Below are 18,657 nucleotides of genomic sequence, written 5' to 3' on the forward strand. Positions count from 1 at the left end.
CAACGCTAGCTTTAGCCCCGCCCCGATCGCGGCGCGCATGCGCACTTCGCACTTCCGAAGCCCCCCGCCGAGGGGTGTCCGCCGCGCTGCCTGACGGAAAAGCGGCCCCACCATGGCCGAGGCCCCGCCGGGCACGGAGCGCTGCCCGCACTGCCGGCGGCCCTTCAAGCGGCTCCGCGCGCACCTCCCGCACTGCAAGGCCGCGCCCGGCCGGGAAGCGGAGGGAGCCGGGCGGCGGGAGGGGGCGGCCGCGGAGGTGAGGGGCGAGGAGGCGGCCCTGAGGAAGAGGAGGAAGCAGCAGGCCGCGGCCCAGCCTCGGGTGGAGGCCCAGGTGCAGGTGGAGGCCGAGGCCGAGGCCCGCGATGTGGCACAGTCCCTCGACCTGCTGCCCGAGGAGGTGGCGGGCGTCCCTGAGCAACTTCGGGGCGGGGTGAAAATAGTGATCGAGAACCACCGCGCCAAGGTGGTGAGGGAGAGGAGCGGCCCCAAGACCGGGGGGCGCTGCGGGGAAGGCCCTCAAGTGCTGCGATCGGCCGGCCCCGAGGGAAGGAGTGCCCCAAAAGCAGTGCACACGGAGGTGCCTGGCCCCAGAGCTCCCAGCTCCAAGGGAGGAAAAGGCACTCGTTTAAATGCGGTTAGAACAGGTGGGCTGCGTGGTCCCCCTGAAGCTGACAGCAGAAGGAGCCCCTCTGACCTCGCTCAGCAGGAGGGAACAGACAAAACGCTGACAGAAGAGAAGCGGGTGTATGTGGAAGCTGCTGTGGAATACAAAGCCCCTGTTTCTGTTGTGCACACCCAGAACCTCCATCTGTCAGCGAGAGAGGATTGGAGAGGTCACAAGGAAGGGACATCCAAAAATTACCTAACCGGCATACAAATGCTCGGTGTGAACAAGAAGCAGATGGCTGTCGTTTCCGAGCCCATCCTGAATGCAGGGAGGGACAGCAGGCTGGCTTTGGACCAGTCCTTGCTCCACACCTCCAAAAGCCAACCCATCTGTCTCCCCCAGGCCTCTGGCAGAAGCACACAGTCAGGTGCCGTGGGTTTGGAGTGGTTTCCAGACTTACATTCTAATTACCACAGTCTGAGCATGTTTCCTGGGAAGTCTTTTCAGGAAGATGTGGGGATCACAATGAAGACACCAAAGGGCAATTTCTCAGAAGGACATCAAGGTAATGTTAGAAACAAAAGTCCGCTGCTGAGATCTGCTGTACTGCCAGGCTGAATCATAAAAAGTGAATGGAAGAGGAGGGGTAGGAAATACTGAGCTGCTGGGCTTTTTCAACAAGTGATCTGGATCAGATCTGAACAGGTCTAAGTCTAAGGACATTACCTATCAAACCTCCTCACCCTGGAAAACCAAGGGTTTGTGTTTTTGTTTAGGTATGACTCTTGCACATTGGGACCAGTAGAGCTAGCTCACTTTGTGGGAGGGACAATTCACTCTTCCTTTCTGAGCAGTCTCAAGGTCAAGACACTTGCAGATATTCAAGTTACCAGCTCCATGATCACCACTCGTTGCAGGAAACACAAGCACAGTGTGCGCTGGCCTCAGTTTCCTCCCTGTAACAATTCTGACTTCTCATTTTGCAGGTCCTCTCTCAGAAAGGCACCTGATGGATGTAAGGCTGGGGGAGCTGCCCATGTGGCTCACCACCTGTGATATTTCTCCCCGGGGGCTGCTTGGAGGAGTGCAAAAAGGTGAGGCTAAGTTTCTAGCTCTTGTGGCAGAAGCATCCCACTTTACCTGCTAATGTGCTGCTGCAGCCTGGTCCAAGGGGCCAGTCTAGGTTTCTGTAAAAATAGCAAATCAAGAGACCAACCGTCTGGTTTAGAAAGGCACATGGAAACCAATCAGTCAACTTCACATGACCAGTATGTGGTTTGACCCTCGTGTTTCTATTCCAACAGTCTGGAGCAGTTATTACAACAAATACATCAATGTGAAGAGGGGTGGAGCAGCTGGAATCTCCATGCTCCTCGCTGGATACTGTGTCCTCAGCTACAGCTGGAACTATCAGCATATCAGTAAGATTTCCTTCTTGGTATCTGTCTTATTTCAGATAATTCCCCTTTTGCAAAAGCTGCTATGATTATTTAATAGTCACGTTATTTTAGGCTCAGAAGTATTTTAAATACTTCATCAGTAAAACTAGTATCAGAGCTCAAGGAACAGCATTCTGATTTGGCTTAGGAAAGTAGAGGAATTTAGTAAAAGTGGTTGTAACGGTTATCAATTTGCAGCTTCTCTCTAGCTAGAGCCAGGAACACTCTTCTCCCTCTGCTCTGTGCATGGCTTGAGATGTTCCAGCTCAGTCCCTGGATTTACTCATAAATGACACAAAGGATTAACTGGTGTCTGTAGTTTCTCCACCAGGACTTGCTCCCATGTGCAGCTTTATAGTCGATAAACAATGAAGGCTGTAGTCAGACTCCTGCTCATCACTGCTGGGCAAAGCACTGTCATACAGTCCCTGAGCACAAGACTGTGCTAACATTTATCTTTTTATTCCCCCTACCCTTTTTTTGCTAGAGTGTAATCGCTGGCGTAAGTACCACTGAAGAAGCTGCAACAGCACCTGGGAAAGACTGGTAAATGTTTGACAGAGTCAGCACAAGCTCCTGGGACCAACAGGGTTTGAATCCTCAGTGAAACAGCAGAGGCCCATTTCCTGTCAGAGACAGGCTCTTAAGTTGTTGATACTGGGAGGATGCTTTTCAGCTACGCTCCTGCAGATAGAAGGGTATCCCTGACAGCCTGCAGTCACTGCTCTGTGGGTCAGGGTTTAGTACTGACAGACAAGAAGGTGTTAAGGCCGATCCTCAGGGGTCTGAATGCAGTAGATTTCCTGTAGTATTTGGCAAAGTACGTGGTGGATCATTGTAGAGAGGTGTTAATAAATAACCAGAATAACCATTGCCTTAAGTTATCAGATCTGTACCTAGCACTGGGCACCTTCTACTTTCTTCTCTCTACAATAAGCAAGATTATGTTTGTAGTTAACTTGTGGAAGGAGGGTAATCTCTGCAGAGCCCTTCTACAAAGGGGCTCCTGCTTCCCTTAAACACTGCCTATGGGTCTACCTGGGCTCTGAGACAGCTACAGGAAGGATCTTTGTGGAGGTTTTAAAGCAGCAGCACTGAGAACACAGTGCCCTATTTCTGGAGGAAGAAAATCCATTGGATTAGCTGTTGTGCCCAAAGGGCAAACCGACATCAGACAAATGAGGACAGTTATGAGAGTGCTAGTTGTAGCCTGCCATCCTCAAACATGTCTGGAAAAGGGTTGGTCACGTTACAGGCACAAAAGGAGACAAAGAAAAGTGAACTCTTTATTCTAAGTGAGGTGCAGGATTACTGTGTCAGAGGCGTTTCACGAAGAACTCCTTTCTTACCAGCAATAAAATCCTTGTGACTTTTTCTTTCCTGGTTGGTTCCGTGCATTCTTAAACATTGTGATTTCTTGCCTGTTTCCAAGGTGACCAGCACACCCCCACTTCCCTCTGACCCAGGCACAAGCCATTCCCACTCCCCTTCAGACCTGCGGGCTGGTAATCTTCTGATGTCATCTCCCTGCTGCACTAGTCCAAGTGGAGCCACCTGCCAGCTGTGCAGGAGGGGACGGAGGCAGTGACTGCTGTGGGAACAGTGAAGAATCCCATTAAGGAAGGTGTGATATCTCTTTTGCTGTTTGGACAAATAGCTGTAAGAGCAAGTGCTGAGCAAAGCCAACAGGCTTTTCTAGTCCAGAAGCTGTCCTAGTGGCCTGTCTGGCTCCATCATGTTGTACACCTCCCTGTGTCTTCCTTCTGCTTTCCCTGCGAGAGCACTCATTTCCTCAGCAGGATTTCCATTTGATTCTTCCCACACTTGCCAACATAGTGACCTTTCTGTCTGCACTGGGGAGAGAACAGAGAGAGGCAGACATCAATTTTGTGATAGATCAGCCCTGTGCTGCTTTACCACGTGTTCTTGTCCCATCATTTCCAAGTGAGTGGACTAATGGAGCTATACCTCATCTGACACAGCTTGTGACTATAAGAAACAGCCTAAGGCTTATTACTACAGCAGCCCCCTGCCTCCAAGACTGCTTTCCACAGCTATTCTACTGAGTGTAAAGTGTTTACAATCAAAGAAGCTTCCCTGTTATCACTTACAGTCCTTCCCAGATAGCTTGTACCTCATCTTCTTGGGACTGCTGTCAGTCAGCCCCAGGCGAGGCTAGATTCACAAAACCCACTTTCAGAGAGCCCCTCCGCAGCTCATGCTGTCCCTCTCCCCCACTCCTCCAAGTAGAGGCCATTGTTCCCAAGCCTCCCAACCCCAACATCACCTACCTTGAAGCAGATGCCTGGTTCTGGTGGGCACTGTAGGATGGGGGGACCATTGCCGGGGTTCCTGGGCTGCACCGCCAGGGACAGGGTGGTGCTGGTGACTTGCAGCAGGGGCTCTGCAGGTAACACATCTTCGCATCCACTCTCCCCCCTGGCAGCAGGTCCTGGCTTCTGAGGACACTCTGCTCCCTGGGGAGGACATGGGGCAGTCAGCTTCAGCAGCCCCCAGCTCCTACAAGAGCACTGGAGCAGGGGCACAGAGCAAGAAGGCTTCGGTTTGAGAGAGATCAGTGTGGGGACCTCCCCTGCATCACCTTCGCTGGATCTGTGCTGTGCATCATCAGCCTGGCCTTGAGGCTGTAAAGGGACACAAGGACAAGCAGTTACCCCCCGGAACACAGCAAGCAGTGCCCTCTCATGGCACTCACAGCCTCCCAGCACTGTCCCAGGGTTCACATCCCCCAGCCAGCCCTATCTGGCTGCATGCCAAGCTCCCCTCCATCCCACCCCATACTTACTGCATAAATTTGCATTTGGGTCCATCAGGGCAGAAGCCAGCGAGGTAGTTGACACACATCGCCCTCCGTGTGTGTTCGTACCTGCACAGAGGACCTGCCACACACAGAAGAGCTCCCCATTAGCAGGGACACAATGCTGGGCCTTGATCTCTGCCAGGCACCCAGTAGCACCCCCAGACAGGTCCCAAAGCTCACCCTCCTCTGGCTCCATCACCTTGCAGGGACCAGCAGCAGGGAGCAGACCCCCCCATTACCAGTAGGTGGGGGGCACCATCCCAGTATCCAGGCACTCACCATGCCTGCAGAAGCCTTGGTCATACCAGGGACAGCCCGCGGTGCCAGCTGTGGCATCAACATGTGGGAAAGGACAGTCCTCACTGCTGCACTCGTCTGTGGGACCAGGGAGGGGTGAAGGCTGCAGCAACACTCACTCGAGCCAAACAGCAGAAATATGGGAGAAACAGGTGCCCAGGGACATGCAGCCTTGGGCAGACACTGGTGGCATTTCTTCCCACAAACAGGAGGTGGCATCAGGCGATTGCTTGAGGGCAGACCCGGAGGACACAGGGGGCTTGGGTGGGTTGGACTGCAGGGTCCTCATTCAGCTCTTACAGAGCTTGAAGTGGAAGCAGCACTCGGGTATCGCAGTCACGTTGGACTTGTGTAGGAAATCACAACCACTGCTCCATGAAGGCAGTGCTTGCAGACCACCACCCACCTCCCTCCATTGTGTACGATCACCCCCAGAATGCACCCAGCTCATCCTGGCAGTGCCTGAGTACCCCATGTGTTCACTTTGGGGCATTCAGACCCTCCCCTTTGCACTATTGCACAGCTCTGGTCCAAAGGAATGTGGCACTGGGGAGAAACAATAGGCTCTGAGTAGTCAACCTTCCATGCTTCAAACCTGCATCTTGCAGGACATACAGGTGTGGAGAAGCCCACTATGGTCATGGTGTGGTGACAGAGCAGAGAGCGGCCCCATCCAGCTCCCGATGTCCCCAAGGGACCGCAAAGTGACAATGGTTCCACCCACCCTGAACCCTTCACAGCACTCACTCCTGGTGCAGAGCCCTTGGGTGAAGAACTCACAGACAGCCACCCCCAGCTCCACAGAGAAATCAGGAGAGAAAGAGCTTCACCCACAGGCCCTGGTGCCAAGACCACTGTTACCCAAAGGGATGAACCCCCAACTCTTCCCACAGAGCTGCACTGGGTACATCCTCAAGGGAGCAATGCCTAAGGCCAGCCCAGCAGAAACACCACAGTGGGCACAGCAAAGCAGGGAGAAGCCCAGCACCTTTGGCACCTCTGCTGCTCTCCAAGGATGCCACAGGACCCTCAACTTACTGTCTTTACCTGGGAAGGGTAGGAGCTGGACTTCTTGCTGCTGCTCCACATCAGCCTCCACATCAAACCCGATCCTCTCCACACCAGCCACCAGCTCCTCCATCGCTCTGTAGTCACTAATCCCCAGGAGCACTCAGAAACCCTCCTCTTCCCACCCCCCCAAAGCAAACCCAGCTGAAGCAGGAGCCCAGTGCTCTCCATTTAGAGGGAGAAGCTGCCCACATCTGCTCTCAATTTGCAGCCATGATTGCCTGGTGCTGCAGCCCAGCTGTGGGGAGCTCAGCCCAGGCCCCCAACCCTGGTGATGCCTCCCTGCATCAACATACGTTTCCTCTCTGCCAGCGCTGGGAGAGCAGCTGGCAGTGGCCCTGGCTCACAGTGGGGTCTGCAGGAGCTGACTCTCACCCCAGGCTGCACGCTCGGCAGGGAGAGCCCAACATCAGAGCTGAATGTGGTCTGCATGCCGTAATTAAATACCCAGATAGCAAGGCATGGAACCTTTTGTTGCATCTTGTAATGCTTTGAACATTGCTGGTGATGCAGAGCTGCGCTATCCCCAGTCCTGCTTTGCAGTGCCACGTCCCCAGGCTCACAGTGGGGACAGCCAGCTCGCTCCTTGCACCCCATGAGAAGTCCCTTTGGCCTCACTGCCAGGCTGGGGGCTTGCACATGTATGAGGCTGCAGTAGCATGAGTGGGACACAACCCTCATGTCACGCTGCCTCCCAGGGCCACCCCAAGCAGACCCCTGTCCCTCCTCCGGCATGCAGTTCCTGCAGCCACATGCATCCCCATCATGCGCCCAGAGCGACATGGCCTGACACATCGGGGATGGAGACCTGCTCCCATTCTGTCACTAGCTATAAATGCACTGGAGCAGTGCTGTCCGCCTGCTGAGCACTGCCAGCGGGGCTGCAGCCCCGCACTGGGCACCCACCAGCACCCAGTAGTAGTCCTGATGGCATCCCATGCAATGCCACATCCTGCACTGGCCCGGCGCTTGCTGGCATCACAACGTTGCTCCCCATTAGCCCTAACCCCGCAGTGCTGGCCCTGCACTGGGGCTGTCCTCCCATCCCAGTGAACAGAGCTGTGTCCCATTTGCACTCAGTGAGCCGCTGTGCTTTCTGCCCCGTCGGCTTGCAGCAGCGCGGTGCTGCCGAGCAGAGGCTGGAGCAGACAGGTGTCACAGCAATGGGAATGGCTTTGTGACAGAGCCAGGACTGCTCAGCACCTGCCCTGGGGCTCCCCATCCCCACAGCACCCTCCAGGAAGGGGTGCAAACCCCAGAGACGTTCCCTGCGTGCTGCTTCATGTCAGGGCAACAACAAGGAACAGGAGGAGCCTGGTGACCTCTCAGGACACAGAGACCAGCACCATTGGTTTAGGAAGGGATGCTCAGAGCCCAGTACAGCAGTCCCAGCCCAATGGAGCAGGATGGGAGCTGGGCAGAGGCACCCCGGTGAGCTCAGAGCAGCCGCTGGCCCGGCTGCCAGCTGCAGCTGCTGTTGTTCTCCCATCCCAAACAATAGCCCAATGTCTCACACGGCAGGGCATTGTGTCGGCACAGGACCCTATTGTGTGTGTCCCCACCGCAGCTCAGCGCCTGCTCCCACCAGCATCACCCTCCCAACCTCTTGTGCAGGGTGGTGGGCACCCAGCCCAGACCCTCCAAGGGCTGGAAAATAATAGAGCAGCCAAATCCTTCCCTCCTGGTCCAGCCCTGCAAAGCCATCTGCTTGAGGATGAGGAAGTGCTCCTGGACTGCCCTCCCCATCTTATCCCATCCCACCACCAGAAACCCTGTTGTAGGGTGGGAATAGCCGCTGTGCTGGACACAGCCCCACCATTCACCCATGCACCCCAGGGCTCAGAGCAGGGCACCCCCAGCCCATGGGACTGCAGACAGCCAGTCCTGCCCTTCTACCTTCCCCTTCTCCCTGGCTGAAGGAAGCAGGCTGCAGGAGGAGAGGCCACTTGGCATGGCCACCCCTTGGCAGGAGCACGGCTGGCCGGAAGGGCACAGCCCGGAGCCAGATCCGGCCAGCAGGAGCTCACCCGCTTCCCCCACAGCAGGCAGCCCCGCTCCGATGGGCAGATAGAGCACAGCCGCAGGTGCCAACGTGCAGCCAGGTTGGCACAGCCCCACATCGACCTGGGGAGCAGCCACAGGGCCAGGGAGAAGGCAACAGCACGGGGTCTGGAAGCAGCACGGAGAAACCCCGTCCCCACACTGGACCTGGTGTAGAAGAAGGCAGCCACCCACATCTCATCCCATAGGAACTCAAGCCACCGCTGTCACTAACATTTCCTTTATTCTTCACATTTTTACATACACGGTATAAAACCCTTTTCTTCCACCCGCCTGCACCAGCACAGCCCCATAACAGCAGCCACCTGCATGCTGGACTGGAGGGTCGCAGGCATTCATCCCCCAGGGCACAGACCCACGGTCCTATTGGTGTCCCCAGCACAATTGGTGCCAGGGCCATACGGAGTGTGTCACTGCTGGGATGGATCATCCATCTGACGTGTGAGGAGTGAGTCCCCACTGCAGCACGAAGGCAGAGGTTCTCAGACTGCAGAAAGTCCCTAAGAAACCCAGAGCTGCCAGCTGTCCCAGGGCTCTGAGCTCGAGTCCTTCCTCATGGGAAACGTCCCCTCCGTTAAAAAAAAAACAGAAGCAAGAGTAAAGAAAGTTAAGTACAAATCGGAGAGCAGTAAAAACCTTACGGTGGAAAAAAATATATATATATTACTAGAGGGACTAAAACCTCAAAGCCTCATCTTGTTTGATCCTATAATGCTTTACGTGGGCAGGGAAAAAAAAAAAAAAGAAGGAAACAGAAGAGCACTAGCATCCAAAGTCCAACAGAAAGAACCAAGATTGAGTCTGTTCCTTGTCCAGGGACAGCGCTGTCCTATCACCATGGGATGGCAGCGGCACACCGGGAGGGAGGGGAGCAAAGTGTTCCTGGTGCTGCCGGCCCCAGCACTGGGTCACCCATCCCTGTGTCCAAGCGATCACAAATGAGAACCAGTCCCCTCGGCTCACCGCCCGCCCTATACCCTGATCTCATCGTCATCTTCATCGGCGAAGGAGAACTCCTTGTCAGGGCGCTTCGGAGGGCCCCGCTGGCTCTGTGCCCCCACTGGGAGGGGGCTGCGCTCCCCCGGCCCTGAGGCACAGCTGGGTGCTGCGCTGCTGTCCCTGGGGCCGCCGGCGCTGTGGGATGGGCTCTGGCTCTGCGCGGCCACTGGAGAACCGGGTACAGCAACAGCCCCCTCCTCGCGGCTCTCCTCCGCCTCAAGGTCTTCATCCTGCTCCCACTGCTCCTTATCCATGATGCTCAGCACGTCGCCGAGCATAGAGGGCCCCAGGTCGATGTGGAAGGACATGATGGACTCGGCGTGCTTCATGCCCGCCCCGCTCTTGGCCACCACAACGGGCAGCTCCGTGATGTCCCCGAAGTCGCGCTCATCCAGGCTGGGGCTCAGCGGCCCGGCGGCCGCCCCGTTGAGACGCTGCTGCTCTTCAGGGCTCATCTCCTCCGGCATCTTCTTAACGGGACTGGAGGAGAGGCTCTTGGGCAGCTGCCCCGCGCTCCTGTCCACCTCCTTCTCATTGAGCTGCGGCAAGGAGACGGCGTTCTTCACGAAGAGCGCCGAGTCGCGCAGTGAGCCCAGCATGTCCCGCCGGTCACCGCGCGTCACCGACTGCGAGCGCTTGCTGCTGCGGAAGCGGCGGGACAGCAGCCCCGGCTTGGAGGCCCCCGGCTCCTCACCTACCTCCGGCTCGCCAGCCTTGCTGGTGAGGAACGAGGTGTCCCCAAAGGCATCCCCGGCCCGGCCCACGTGCATGGTGTGCCGGAAGTCCCCCAGCGGTGCGCTGATCATCTCCGCCGTCAGGTCGGCCCGCGAGCGCCGCTTGGAGTGCGCAGAGTTGGAGACGAGCTGCTTGAGGATGGGCATGGTGCTGGCGGTACGCAGCACGGCCTGCGGGCACGGCTGCTGCTCACGGCTGCTGCTCCACGCACAGGGTCGCACCCGGCATCACCAGTGGGTCACTGCTAGGGGACAAGAGAGGGACACGCTCAGGCTGCGAAGACACCGTGGAATCATGGAATCATTAAGGTTGAAAAGACCTCTAAGCACCCCAACCCCAACCCACCCCCACTGTGCCCACTGACCATGTCCCCATGTGCCACATCTCTGTGGTTCTAGAGCACCACCAGGGACGGTGACTCTCCCACTCCCTGGGCAGCTGTGTCAGTGCCCAACTGCTCATCCTGAGAAGAAATTGTTCCTAATATCCAACCTGAACCTCCCCTGGTGCAACATGAGGCCATCACCTCTTATCCTAAAACAACAGGCACAGCCCTGCTGATGGCAGTCCTCACATTGCCAGGCTGCAAAACACAACGCCATGGCCACAAATGACACTGATCCCCCAGGAAAAAGCATCAGCCCCCACACACAGAGCATTGCAAGGGGGATGGGGCTTCAGACCCCACCAAGCCACCCACGCCCTGCTCTGTCCCCTCAGAAGAGTGGTGCCAGACCCCATCCACAAAGCAGGCAAAGAGTTGGGCACGGAGAAGCAGCAGGAAAGTCCCTGATGGAAATGAGCACGGCACTGTGGTCCCATTGCCCTGTCCTATGGTGACCCCGAGCTGCAGGCTCCCAGGTGTCCCTTCTCCTCCCTGAGCACTCGCACTTTGTTGCTGCTTTGGAGACAGATCCAGGATGGCAAACCTGGGGAACCATCACAGCATCGCCACATCCCACCCCGCACCATGGACCCCTCTCACCCCACTGCCCCAAAAGGGCCAACTGAGCCCCGCAGCAGCACTCCTCAGGTGACACCACCACCACCACGCTTTGGGGGCACACGCAAAGAGGGACATTGAGGGCACCCACTGCCCCCTCCCTGCACAGCCCCAGCCCACCGGTGTGGGGCACAGCAGCGCTGAACCTCCAGGAGCTGCACACTGAGAGGATGCCTGGGATTTTCTTTTTTTTAATTGAAAGAAAGCGGGGAGGAGCAGCCGCCAGGAGGAATTGGAAACAGACGGCAGGAAGTGTGCGAGGAGCCCCCGGGAGGCACCTCCGGGCTGAGGGGAGCAGAGCAGGGACAGCTCCTGCAGCCTCGTGCACCTGGTGGCACGCGTGGCAGGATGGGGACGTGGGGGACACAGGGGACCCCAAAGCCATCTGTGCTGTGCCCTGGTGCTGATCCCACACGTGCGTGTGCCACCCTCATTGCACCCCCACCCCACCCCCCTGCACGGCCACCTCACTGTCACTGCTGTGACTCAGGGGTGACAGCTCACAGCAGAGATGACCAAGGGCCCCTCCCTTCCTCTTTCCCACAGCCCAGCAGCATTACAGCCACCTCCATCCTCAGTGCCACCACCGGCCCCATCCAGCCTAGCCCTGGTGGCCACGCAGGAGGGGACAAGGACAGCGACCACAGCACTGCATCCCGTGGCGTCAGGCAGCCCCAGGTGGTCCCGGGTGAGGAAGAGCACGAGAGGAAGAGCTCACAGCCGCCCTCTTCCTCCCCTCAGACACCGCAGCGTTGCCGGCACAGTGACGCTCACAGGGAAAGGGACAACAACTCCTCCCTGTGTCCCCCAGCCATGCCCAAATCTGTGGAACCAGCAGGGAGCAAGCCCGTAGGTTGATACAGCAGCAAAGTCCCAACAAAACCCAGCCACATACCCACACACATGCCCCAAACCTGCTCCAAGACGCCCGGCTGTCCCTCACCACGCAGCCAAGCTCGTTCCATGTGGGCAGGGCGCACTCTGACCCCACAGGGGTGCAAAGTCCCCATTCCCTGCCCCACTCACACAGCTCCTGCTCAGAGCCAGCAAACCGCATAGCAGCCCCAGAGCTGCAGGAGCACAGCGACCCATGGGGGCTCCGGAGGGGACACAGCAGCAGGGATGAAGCAGCTTCTGTGTTTCCCACCGGCTCTTCCCCACACACTGCAGCCATCCCAAACCCAGAGCTGGATGGGCTCCTCCACACACCCCCATGCAGCCCATCAGCTCCCCGGAGCCCCCCACTCTCAGCAGCAGCTCCTGCATGTGCGTGGCGCAGACATTTCGCTCTGCGCGCTCTCCTTTCAGGCCAGCATTCCTGCAGCCTTTGGTTTTACATAAAACAAACACTCCCGGCAAGCTCCCCAGCTGGGCCAGGCAACCGTGCTGGCTGATTTAGGCCATCTGGGGACTGTCCCTCCCTTGTATTTAGATTTCGGGGCCAAGTTGAGCATTTGCAAGATACTTTGCAAGCCACAGTGAAGGGGCCGCCGGGAATTGGAGCGTTACCGGCGCAGCCTCCCCGTCCAGCCGCCCTCCATCACCATCAGCCTCCAAATGAGCCGCGTCCAGCCCAAAAAACCATTTCATAGTGGCCCAAATCTCCCTCAGGGCTTTGCCCCCAGCCTCCCATAAAGGCGATGCTGGAGCAGCCACCTCCACCAGCCCCATCCCACCGAGGGAATGGGGCACAGTGCCCTCTTCTCCTGCTCTCGCTCCGGGCGAGGAGCAGATCCTGTGACATTCACGCTGTGCTCGCTTTCACAAAGGAAACCAGGCCAGAGCAGTTCCACAGCTGCCTCTCCTGCTGCCTCTGGGATCACGGCTGTGAAACCCGAGCGGGCTGGCAGCGCTGCCCATTTCTGGGCATGAAGGGTGGCAGCGAGTCCAGGCAGGGCTTTGGAGATGGGGATAGGATGGGACCTGCAAGCAGGGTTTAAGGCAACAGGGAGAAAGCAAAGCAATGGTTCACACTCTGCCTCATCCCTGCTTCTCAACCCTTAGGGACCCTGAGCTTGCAACAGCGAGAGCCTTGCATCCTTTATTTCCCCTGCAAATGGGTGCTCAGGGACACACAGATCCTGCAGACGGCACAGAGGAGAGCTAAATCCCAGCCAGCCCCATGCAGGGTTGGCAGTGGGGACCACTCACCCTCATGCCACTTCCAGCCCTATGTCACCCCACTCAGCACCAGTCACCCACTGGAGACCACAAGGCAAAAGAACAGGCATGGCACATGGGTGCGTGCGAGGGAAGCACCACTCCAGCCACACTCCCACACACGCTGCCTCCGGCTCACCCCGCTCCCGGGCTGGGAGAGCCATCCCAGCCAGCCCAGCCGGATCCCAACAAGCCGGGCTGCGCACATGCCACAGGCAGCAGCCTCCAGCCCCGAGATCAGAGGATGCTCCCCACCCTGCCGGGCGCTGGGGCAGGGGCAGCGCAGGACCGGTCCATCCCCAGTACAGCTCCGGGGCAGGGAGGACGCGCTCAGCCCCGCTCACGGGGCGCTGCACCCCCCCGCCCCGGGCAGCCGTCTCGCACAGCCCTTTGATGTCGCTGCCTGGCAGACGGCTGCCGGAGACGCTTCTCTCTCAGATGACGCCCTGCCACCTCCGGTCCCAGGAGGGGACCGGCGTGCTATCACACCCCGGTGAGCCCCGCCAGGCCTGGGGCGGCCGGTCCTGTTCGCGTGGGATGAGGAGGCGCCCGGTGAGCGCTGCTCTCTGCTGTGGGCGACAGGTCTGGTCCTGCCTGCTGGCACCGCCGCGGCTCAGTCAGGGGATGCACGGAGGAGGAGGCTTCAGCGGTCGGAGCCCGGGTCAGCGGGACGGCTCAGCTCGGCTCTGGCTGCAGCTATCTGCGCGTAAATCAGAGCTGACCCGGGGAAGCGCCAGCCTGGCGGTGCCAAAAAAGCGGAGCGGCGTTCCCCCAGGGAGCGCTGACGCCCAAGGGCTGCATCCAGAGTTCAGCGAGGAGCTATGGGCAGGACACGCCGTAACACGCAAGGGAGCAAAACCCTCCCGCTGAGGGGCCGAGAAGCAGCCCGTAGCCACGGAGGGGACGTTTCCGAGGGGAAAGGTTATCTCCTCGCTCCGTCTCTCGCAACAACAGGGGCTGGCCAGGGTCTGACAGGATACCGGGGCTAAACAGCTCTCCTGACCTCCTCCAGGCTCCGAATTCCTGCGGTTTCGCTGGGGTGGACGGGAAGTAAACAGCCCGGCTTCCCACGGCTCACCCCGACACCCCACCTGCCCACACCCCACCGGCCGGCTCGGGGCCCCGCGCTGCCTGCGCTCAGACAAAACCCAGCGAACAAAGGGAGAGACGGCCGCGGTCAGCACAACGCCGCCGGGCTGCTCACAGCTCACCCCACAGCGTGGCACCGAGGGGATGGCCGCCCCCCGCTATAGGGTTCCCCCTCCGCTCCCCACTCCCCGCCAGCACCCAACCTCGTGAACATACCCCGCGCTAAACCTCAGCTGGATTCGCTCCACGGTCTCCGAGGGAGCCGCGTCCAAAACAGATTTGTTTACTGCGTGTCCCGAGGTCGGTGTGTCGCTCCCTGCCCCTCTCCCTGCCTCAGTTTCCCTTCCAGACAGCTAACGATCCCAGCTCCCGCGTTAACAGCCTATAGATCGGCACTTGGAAACATCCATACCGACACCGGGGCTGCTGGGGTCAAGCCAGGGCAGCGCAGGCTGCATCCCTCTCCCCACCAGCGGCTTCCACCCCCCAGCTCGGCTCCGGCAGCACCGTCCCGCACCGCAGCAGGCTTCTGAGCGCCGTGCTCGGGTTGCAGAGCCGAGAAAACCCCCGGGATACCCAGAATGCGTCCCCCGGGAGTGCTGAGAGCTACAGGAGAGTAGGACGGGACGGCCGGGAAACCCAGACCCATCCCCGGCTGCAGGAAGCAGAGCTGAAGGGGGATTTCAAGCCGCTCTGTGACTCAGCACCCGCTTTCGCCCCGTCCCAGCGAGCCCAGAGGTGCGGCTGGAGCCGCTCCAAGGATCAGCGTTTCCGAGAAGGGCCGCAGGAGCGCAGCGTTCGGGACTTCGACGGGGTGGGCAGTCAGAGCCCGGCCCGGGCACCGCGCCGCGGGGCTCCGCGAAGCGGGGCGGGACAACGCGCTCGGGCCGAACCGTGCCAGGGCTGGGACAGCTCCGGGGCCGGAGCCCGCAGCTCGGGTGGGGCGAGCCGGTGCCCCAAGCTGGGCAAATAGAGCTCCGGAGGCGCCGCATCCTGTTAACTCCTTCACCCACCCGGCCTGGAGCCGGGACGGGGCTCGGGATAGCCCCGGGACCCCACCCGCGGTGGTGGTGACGGCTCTGGACCCCCCCGGTCCCGCATCCCACCCACCGTCGAACCCCCACCGGCTGTAGCCCGAACGCTGCTCGGGTTCGAGGGGGGAGGAGATGGGGGCCACGGCGCTGCCAGCCCCCGCAGCCCGGGTCCGCTCCCGATTACCGAACCCCACCCGCGGGGCTTCCTGCCCACCGGAGCTCTATCCCCACGACGAAGCCGACACCGCACGGCCCGGAGCCCCCCAACGGCCCTCGGAGCGGAGCGGTCCGAGCTCGGTGCCCGCCCCGGTGCCGCCGCGCCCCGTCCCTTCCCCGGACAATAGCAAAGCCGAGGCCCGGCCATCCCACCCCCGTGCCGTGTCGTTCCGAGCCGTGCCGGGCTGAGCCGAGCCGGAACGCGGCCCGACCCCCTCGTACCTGCGCGCCCGGGTCCCGCGCCCGACCCATGGCTGTGCCGCCCGGTGCGGAGCGGAGCGGTGCGGAGCCGAGCCGAGCCGAGCCGGAGCGAAACCGCACCCCCTCCACTACCGCCGGGCGCGAATGATGTCATCGCCCCGCCCGGGCCAATGGGGCCGCGCAACGTCACGGGGCTGCCCCACTCCCTCCATTCAAACCCGAGTGGGGCTGGGGGGGGAGGCAGCCCTTGTCCTGGGTGCGGCCTTTTTGGGGGTCCCCATTGGGATACCCCAACCCCGGACAGAGGTCTCCTGTGTGGAGTGCGGGGATCCGCGCGTGTGACTCTTCCCCCCGTGGGGCAGCCGGGAGGTCGGTTCTCCCTTTTCCAGGCCCTGCAGTGGGCGGGGGCAGCCCGCACCCCCAACATAGGAACCGGGGCCGGAGGCTGTAATTAATTAAGGGAATTAAAGCCGAACAGAGCAGCCAGGAGTCAATAGGCTCAGCCCGGGGGGAGCACCGTTGACCCCGCTCCACCTGCAACCGTGTCACCCCCACTCGCCCCCTGCCGTCCCCAGCCTGTCCCCATCCAGCCCCGCAGCCCCGTCCCCTCGGCAGCCCCACGCGATGGGTGCGGGGCAGCGGCACCGCGCTGAGGGTTGAGGGCTGCACAGCCTCCACCGGAGATTAAGGAGAGACCTTTGTGGGAGAAAAGGGGCGGGAGAGACAAGATTATCCCGAATCTGCCTAATGCGGCGTTTCTTGCATATTCCAAAGCGTCTGGCGCCTCTGTGCACGCAGCCAGACTGGGGATAAAGGGATGGTGAGTGGGAGATACGGCTCCAGATGCTGTGACTGTACGTGCTCGGGAGCTCATTGCTGGGACACAATGGTGCCGGGGCACAAAGGTTTCTGGTGTCACCGAGAGGAGAACCCCATGTGCAGGGCGGCTCCATTCCCCAAAATGCAGCTGCACGGGTTCAGCAGCACCAACCTGAAGGGATGCGTCTGGGACCAGGCAGCACTGGGCTCTTTGATGGTTCATCCCAATGCTGCCCACCGTGGGAATGGGATGAGCCAGAACCATAAACCCGTTGCTCACTGCAGGGCTGGGCAACATGCAACACCATGGGGTTGGCATGCCAGAGTCAGGGGCTGAGCACCGAGGCCAAACCAACCACACTGATGTGGGTGTCCAGCACTGCTGTTGGTTCCTGCAGTCTCCTCCCGGGCTGTGCTGCTCCCTCTGTTCACATCACTGCTATTTTTATAGCTGGTTTGGTCAGCAAATTTGATTTTCCCTGCTTTGCATGGGGGAAACTGAGGCAGGACACGAAGCACAGTGCTTGCACTTATTCAGGTTGGTGTGGCTGTGGAAGAGGAGGCTCCATCCTGGGGCTCTGCCCACATGCACCAAGCCCCCCCCCAACGGCTCGTTATCAGGTAAATCAGTGCTACCGGGCCAGCTCATGTCAGATGAAGGCCTTGCACTGCCAGCACTGCGTGCCTCACCTGATGCTGTCATGGGAGAGCAGCGCCGGGTGAGACAGCGCAGTCAGAAGGAATTAAGCTCAGCTGGCTGCCAGCGAGACAGCGCTGCTGGGGACAGCACCTGCGGGCTGGTGGGGCTGTGGCTGGGCAGAGCGGGCACCCACTGAACCCAAAACACTGCTACCAGAGCTGTCCCTGCTCCTGTCCTCCTCCTGCAGAGCCCCCGGGGCAGAATCCGGCCCTGGGGAGATGGCAGCAAGGTTGGGGATGCTCAGAGGCTCAGGAGCGGGTGGCTGGATGGCTCTGACCCTCCCTGAACCCATCGCTGGCTCCTTTTTAGTGCTTCTCAGCAGCTTTTGAAAGCGGAGTGAAAAAAAGATTGTAAAGCACTTTTAAAAGCCAAGGAAAATGTGCCTGGGTTCCCAGCAGCCAGTCCCCTCCTCCCCAGCAAGCCCAGCCAGCATGCCACTGCCTGCCAGCTCTGCTGATGGTGCTGCCTTGGCCATGCAGGGGATGCTTCTGAGAGCACCATTTGGCTTTCCTCAAGCCCCGGTGCTGCAGTGGGGTGTGGGAAGCACCAGCAGACAGCCTGGGTGCCATCCCAAATCCTCCAGCCCCAGAGCCCGTGTGCATGCTAGCCACGGCCAGAAACCTCCCTAATCACCCCCTCCAGCCCCACAGGCATCAGCTTGTGCCCAGAACTATAGGTTCTCACCCCTTCCTCATGGCATCCACCTGGTTAACCAGCCAACCCATGCACTCCGGCAGGATTGTGCTGAATGCTCACCACCAGCACCTCAGCACATGCAGGAGATGATGAGCCAGCCATGGGCAGGGTTTCTCCACCATTCCCAGCAAGAACACTTCCCTCACCAAGAGAGCCGTGGGATCAGGCTTGCACGACCCCACCGCCCACTCAGCAACCCAAAACTCACTGCAGCCACCCCAGTACCCCTGGCACCACCACAAGTAACAGCCCATACAGCCTGACACGTGCCCAGCACAGCAGTGTCAGCACCCAGAGCCGCAGGCAGCATGCACAGACCAGGATCTGCCCTCTGCAAAGCAGAGGTTTGGTGTTTCAGCTTCTCCTCTGTCCCCCTTGGCTGGCCCAGCCCTGATAAGCACAGCGCTCGCCCTTGGCAGACCGCAGAACCCAGCCAAGTGCACACTGGGGAACACATCAAGGTCAGCCTGTGTTGTGTCTGTGCCACAGGGAAACTGAGGCAGCACGGGCAAGATGTGCCACTAACACCACTAGCGCTGAGACCATCTCCATCCCAAGGATGTGCATCCTCTGTCCCTGCAGTAGGGGCACGCTCTGGATGCTGGCTGCATCCCAACTGCTCCCAGGGAGCGCTTGCATGGGCTGCCCAGATTTGCTTGGCTCCTCAGCACAACCCTGCAGGGAGCAAGAATTCCCCTGCCCAAGGCTGGAG

General features: G+C 59.7%; 3 protein-coding genes across 23 annotated transcripts; 1 reads left to right on the forward strand and 2 right to left on the reverse strand.

Annotated features, from left to right (window-relative positions):
• The first annotated feature begins 92 nt into the window (after nt 1-92).
• On the forward strand, nt 93-3,426 carry C17ORF80 (chromosome 18 open reading frame, human C17orf80). The gene is made up of 4 exons (XM_415700.8): nt 93-1,172; nt 1,594-1,701; nt 1,912-2,028; nt 2,534-3,426. The coding sequence occupies exons 1-4, from the start codon at nt 113-115 to the stop codon at nt 2,560-2,562; spliced, it is 1,314 nt and encodes a 437-aa protein (XP_415700.5). The 5' UTR covers nt 93-112; the 3' UTR covers nt 2,563-3,426.
• Nucleotides 3,320-6,374, reverse strand: CPSF4L (cleavage and polyadenylation specific factor 4 like). Its single transcript, XM_046902188.1, has 5 exons — nt 6,212-6,374; nt 4,853-4,946; nt 4,649-4,691; nt 4,338-4,523; nt 3,320-3,899 (listed from the first exon to the last, which is right to left on the reverse strand). The coding sequence occupies exons 1-5, from the start codon at nt 6,303-6,305 to the stop codon at nt 3,831-3,833; spliced, it is 486 nt and encodes a 161-aa protein (XP_046758144.1). The 5' UTR covers nt 6,306-6,374; the 3' UTR covers nt 3,320-3,830.
• A 2,123-nt stretch (nt 6,375-8,497) lies between these two features.
• CDC42EP4 (CDC42 effector protein 4) lies at nt 8,498-15,876 on the reverse strand. 21 transcript variants are annotated; one of them, XM_046902201.1, is made up of 3 exons: nt 15,752-15,876; nt 9,991-10,268; nt 8,498-9,831 (listed from the first exon to the last, which is right to left on the reverse strand). In XM_046902201.1, exons 2-3 carry the CDS (start codon nt 10,171-10,173, stop codon nt 9,265-9,267), a joined length of 750 nt encoding a protein of 249 aa, XP_046758157.1. In that variant the 5' UTR covers nt 10,174-10,268; nt 15,752-15,876; the 3' UTR covers nt 8,498-9,264. The 21 variants fall into 21 exon arrangements, with proteins under 21 accessions (XP_046758157.1, XP_046758152.1, XP_015135422.2 ...); XM_046902196.1 differs by having other exon boundaries at nt 8,498-9,852; XM_015279936.4 differs by having other exon boundaries at nt 9,991-10,271.
• Nucleotides 15,877-18,657: the final 2,781 nt, after the last annotated feature.

The sequence above is a fragment of the Gallus gallus genome, chromosome 18 (genome assembly GCF_016699485.2).
Source record: "Gallus gallus isolate bGalGal1 chromosome 18, bGalGal1.mat.broiler.GRCg7b, whole genome shotgun sequence".
Classification (NCBI taxonomy): domain Eukaryota; kingdom Metazoa; phylum Chordata; class Aves; order Galliformes; family Phasianidae; genus Gallus; species Gallus gallus.

Bases quoted from the DNA above. Each gene is read 5' to 3' on its own strand.
- C17ORF80 (XM_415700.8), top strand. From the start codon at position 113: ATGGCCGAGGCCCCGCCGGGCACGGAGCGCTGCCCGCACTGCCGGCGG. The intron at 1,173-1,593 runs GTAATGTTAGAA...CTCATTTTGCAG, and splicing joins TTTCTCAGAAGGACATCAAG to GTCCTCTCTCAGAAAGGCAC. The intron at 2,029-2,533 runs GTAAGATTTCCT...TTTTTTTGCTAG, and splicing joins CTGGAACTATCAGCATATCA to AGTGTAATCGCTGGCGTAAG.
- CPSF4L (XM_046902188.1), bottom strand. From the start codon at position 6,305: ATGGAGGAGCTGGTGGCTGGTGTGGAGAGGATCGGGTTTGATGTGGAG. The intron at 4,947-6,211 runs GTAAAGACAGTA...TGTGTGTGGCAG, and splicing joins CCAGCTCCTACCCTTCCCAG to GTCCTCTGTGCAGGTACGAA. The intron at 4,524-4,648 runs GTGATGCAGGGG...TGTCCTCCCCAG, and splicing joins ACAGCACAGATCCAGCGAAG to GGAGCAGAGTGTCCTCAGAA.
- CDC42EP4 (XM_004946245.5), bottom strand. From the start codon at position 10,173: ATGCCCATCCTCAAGCAGCTCGTCTCCAACTCTGCGCACTCCAAGCGG.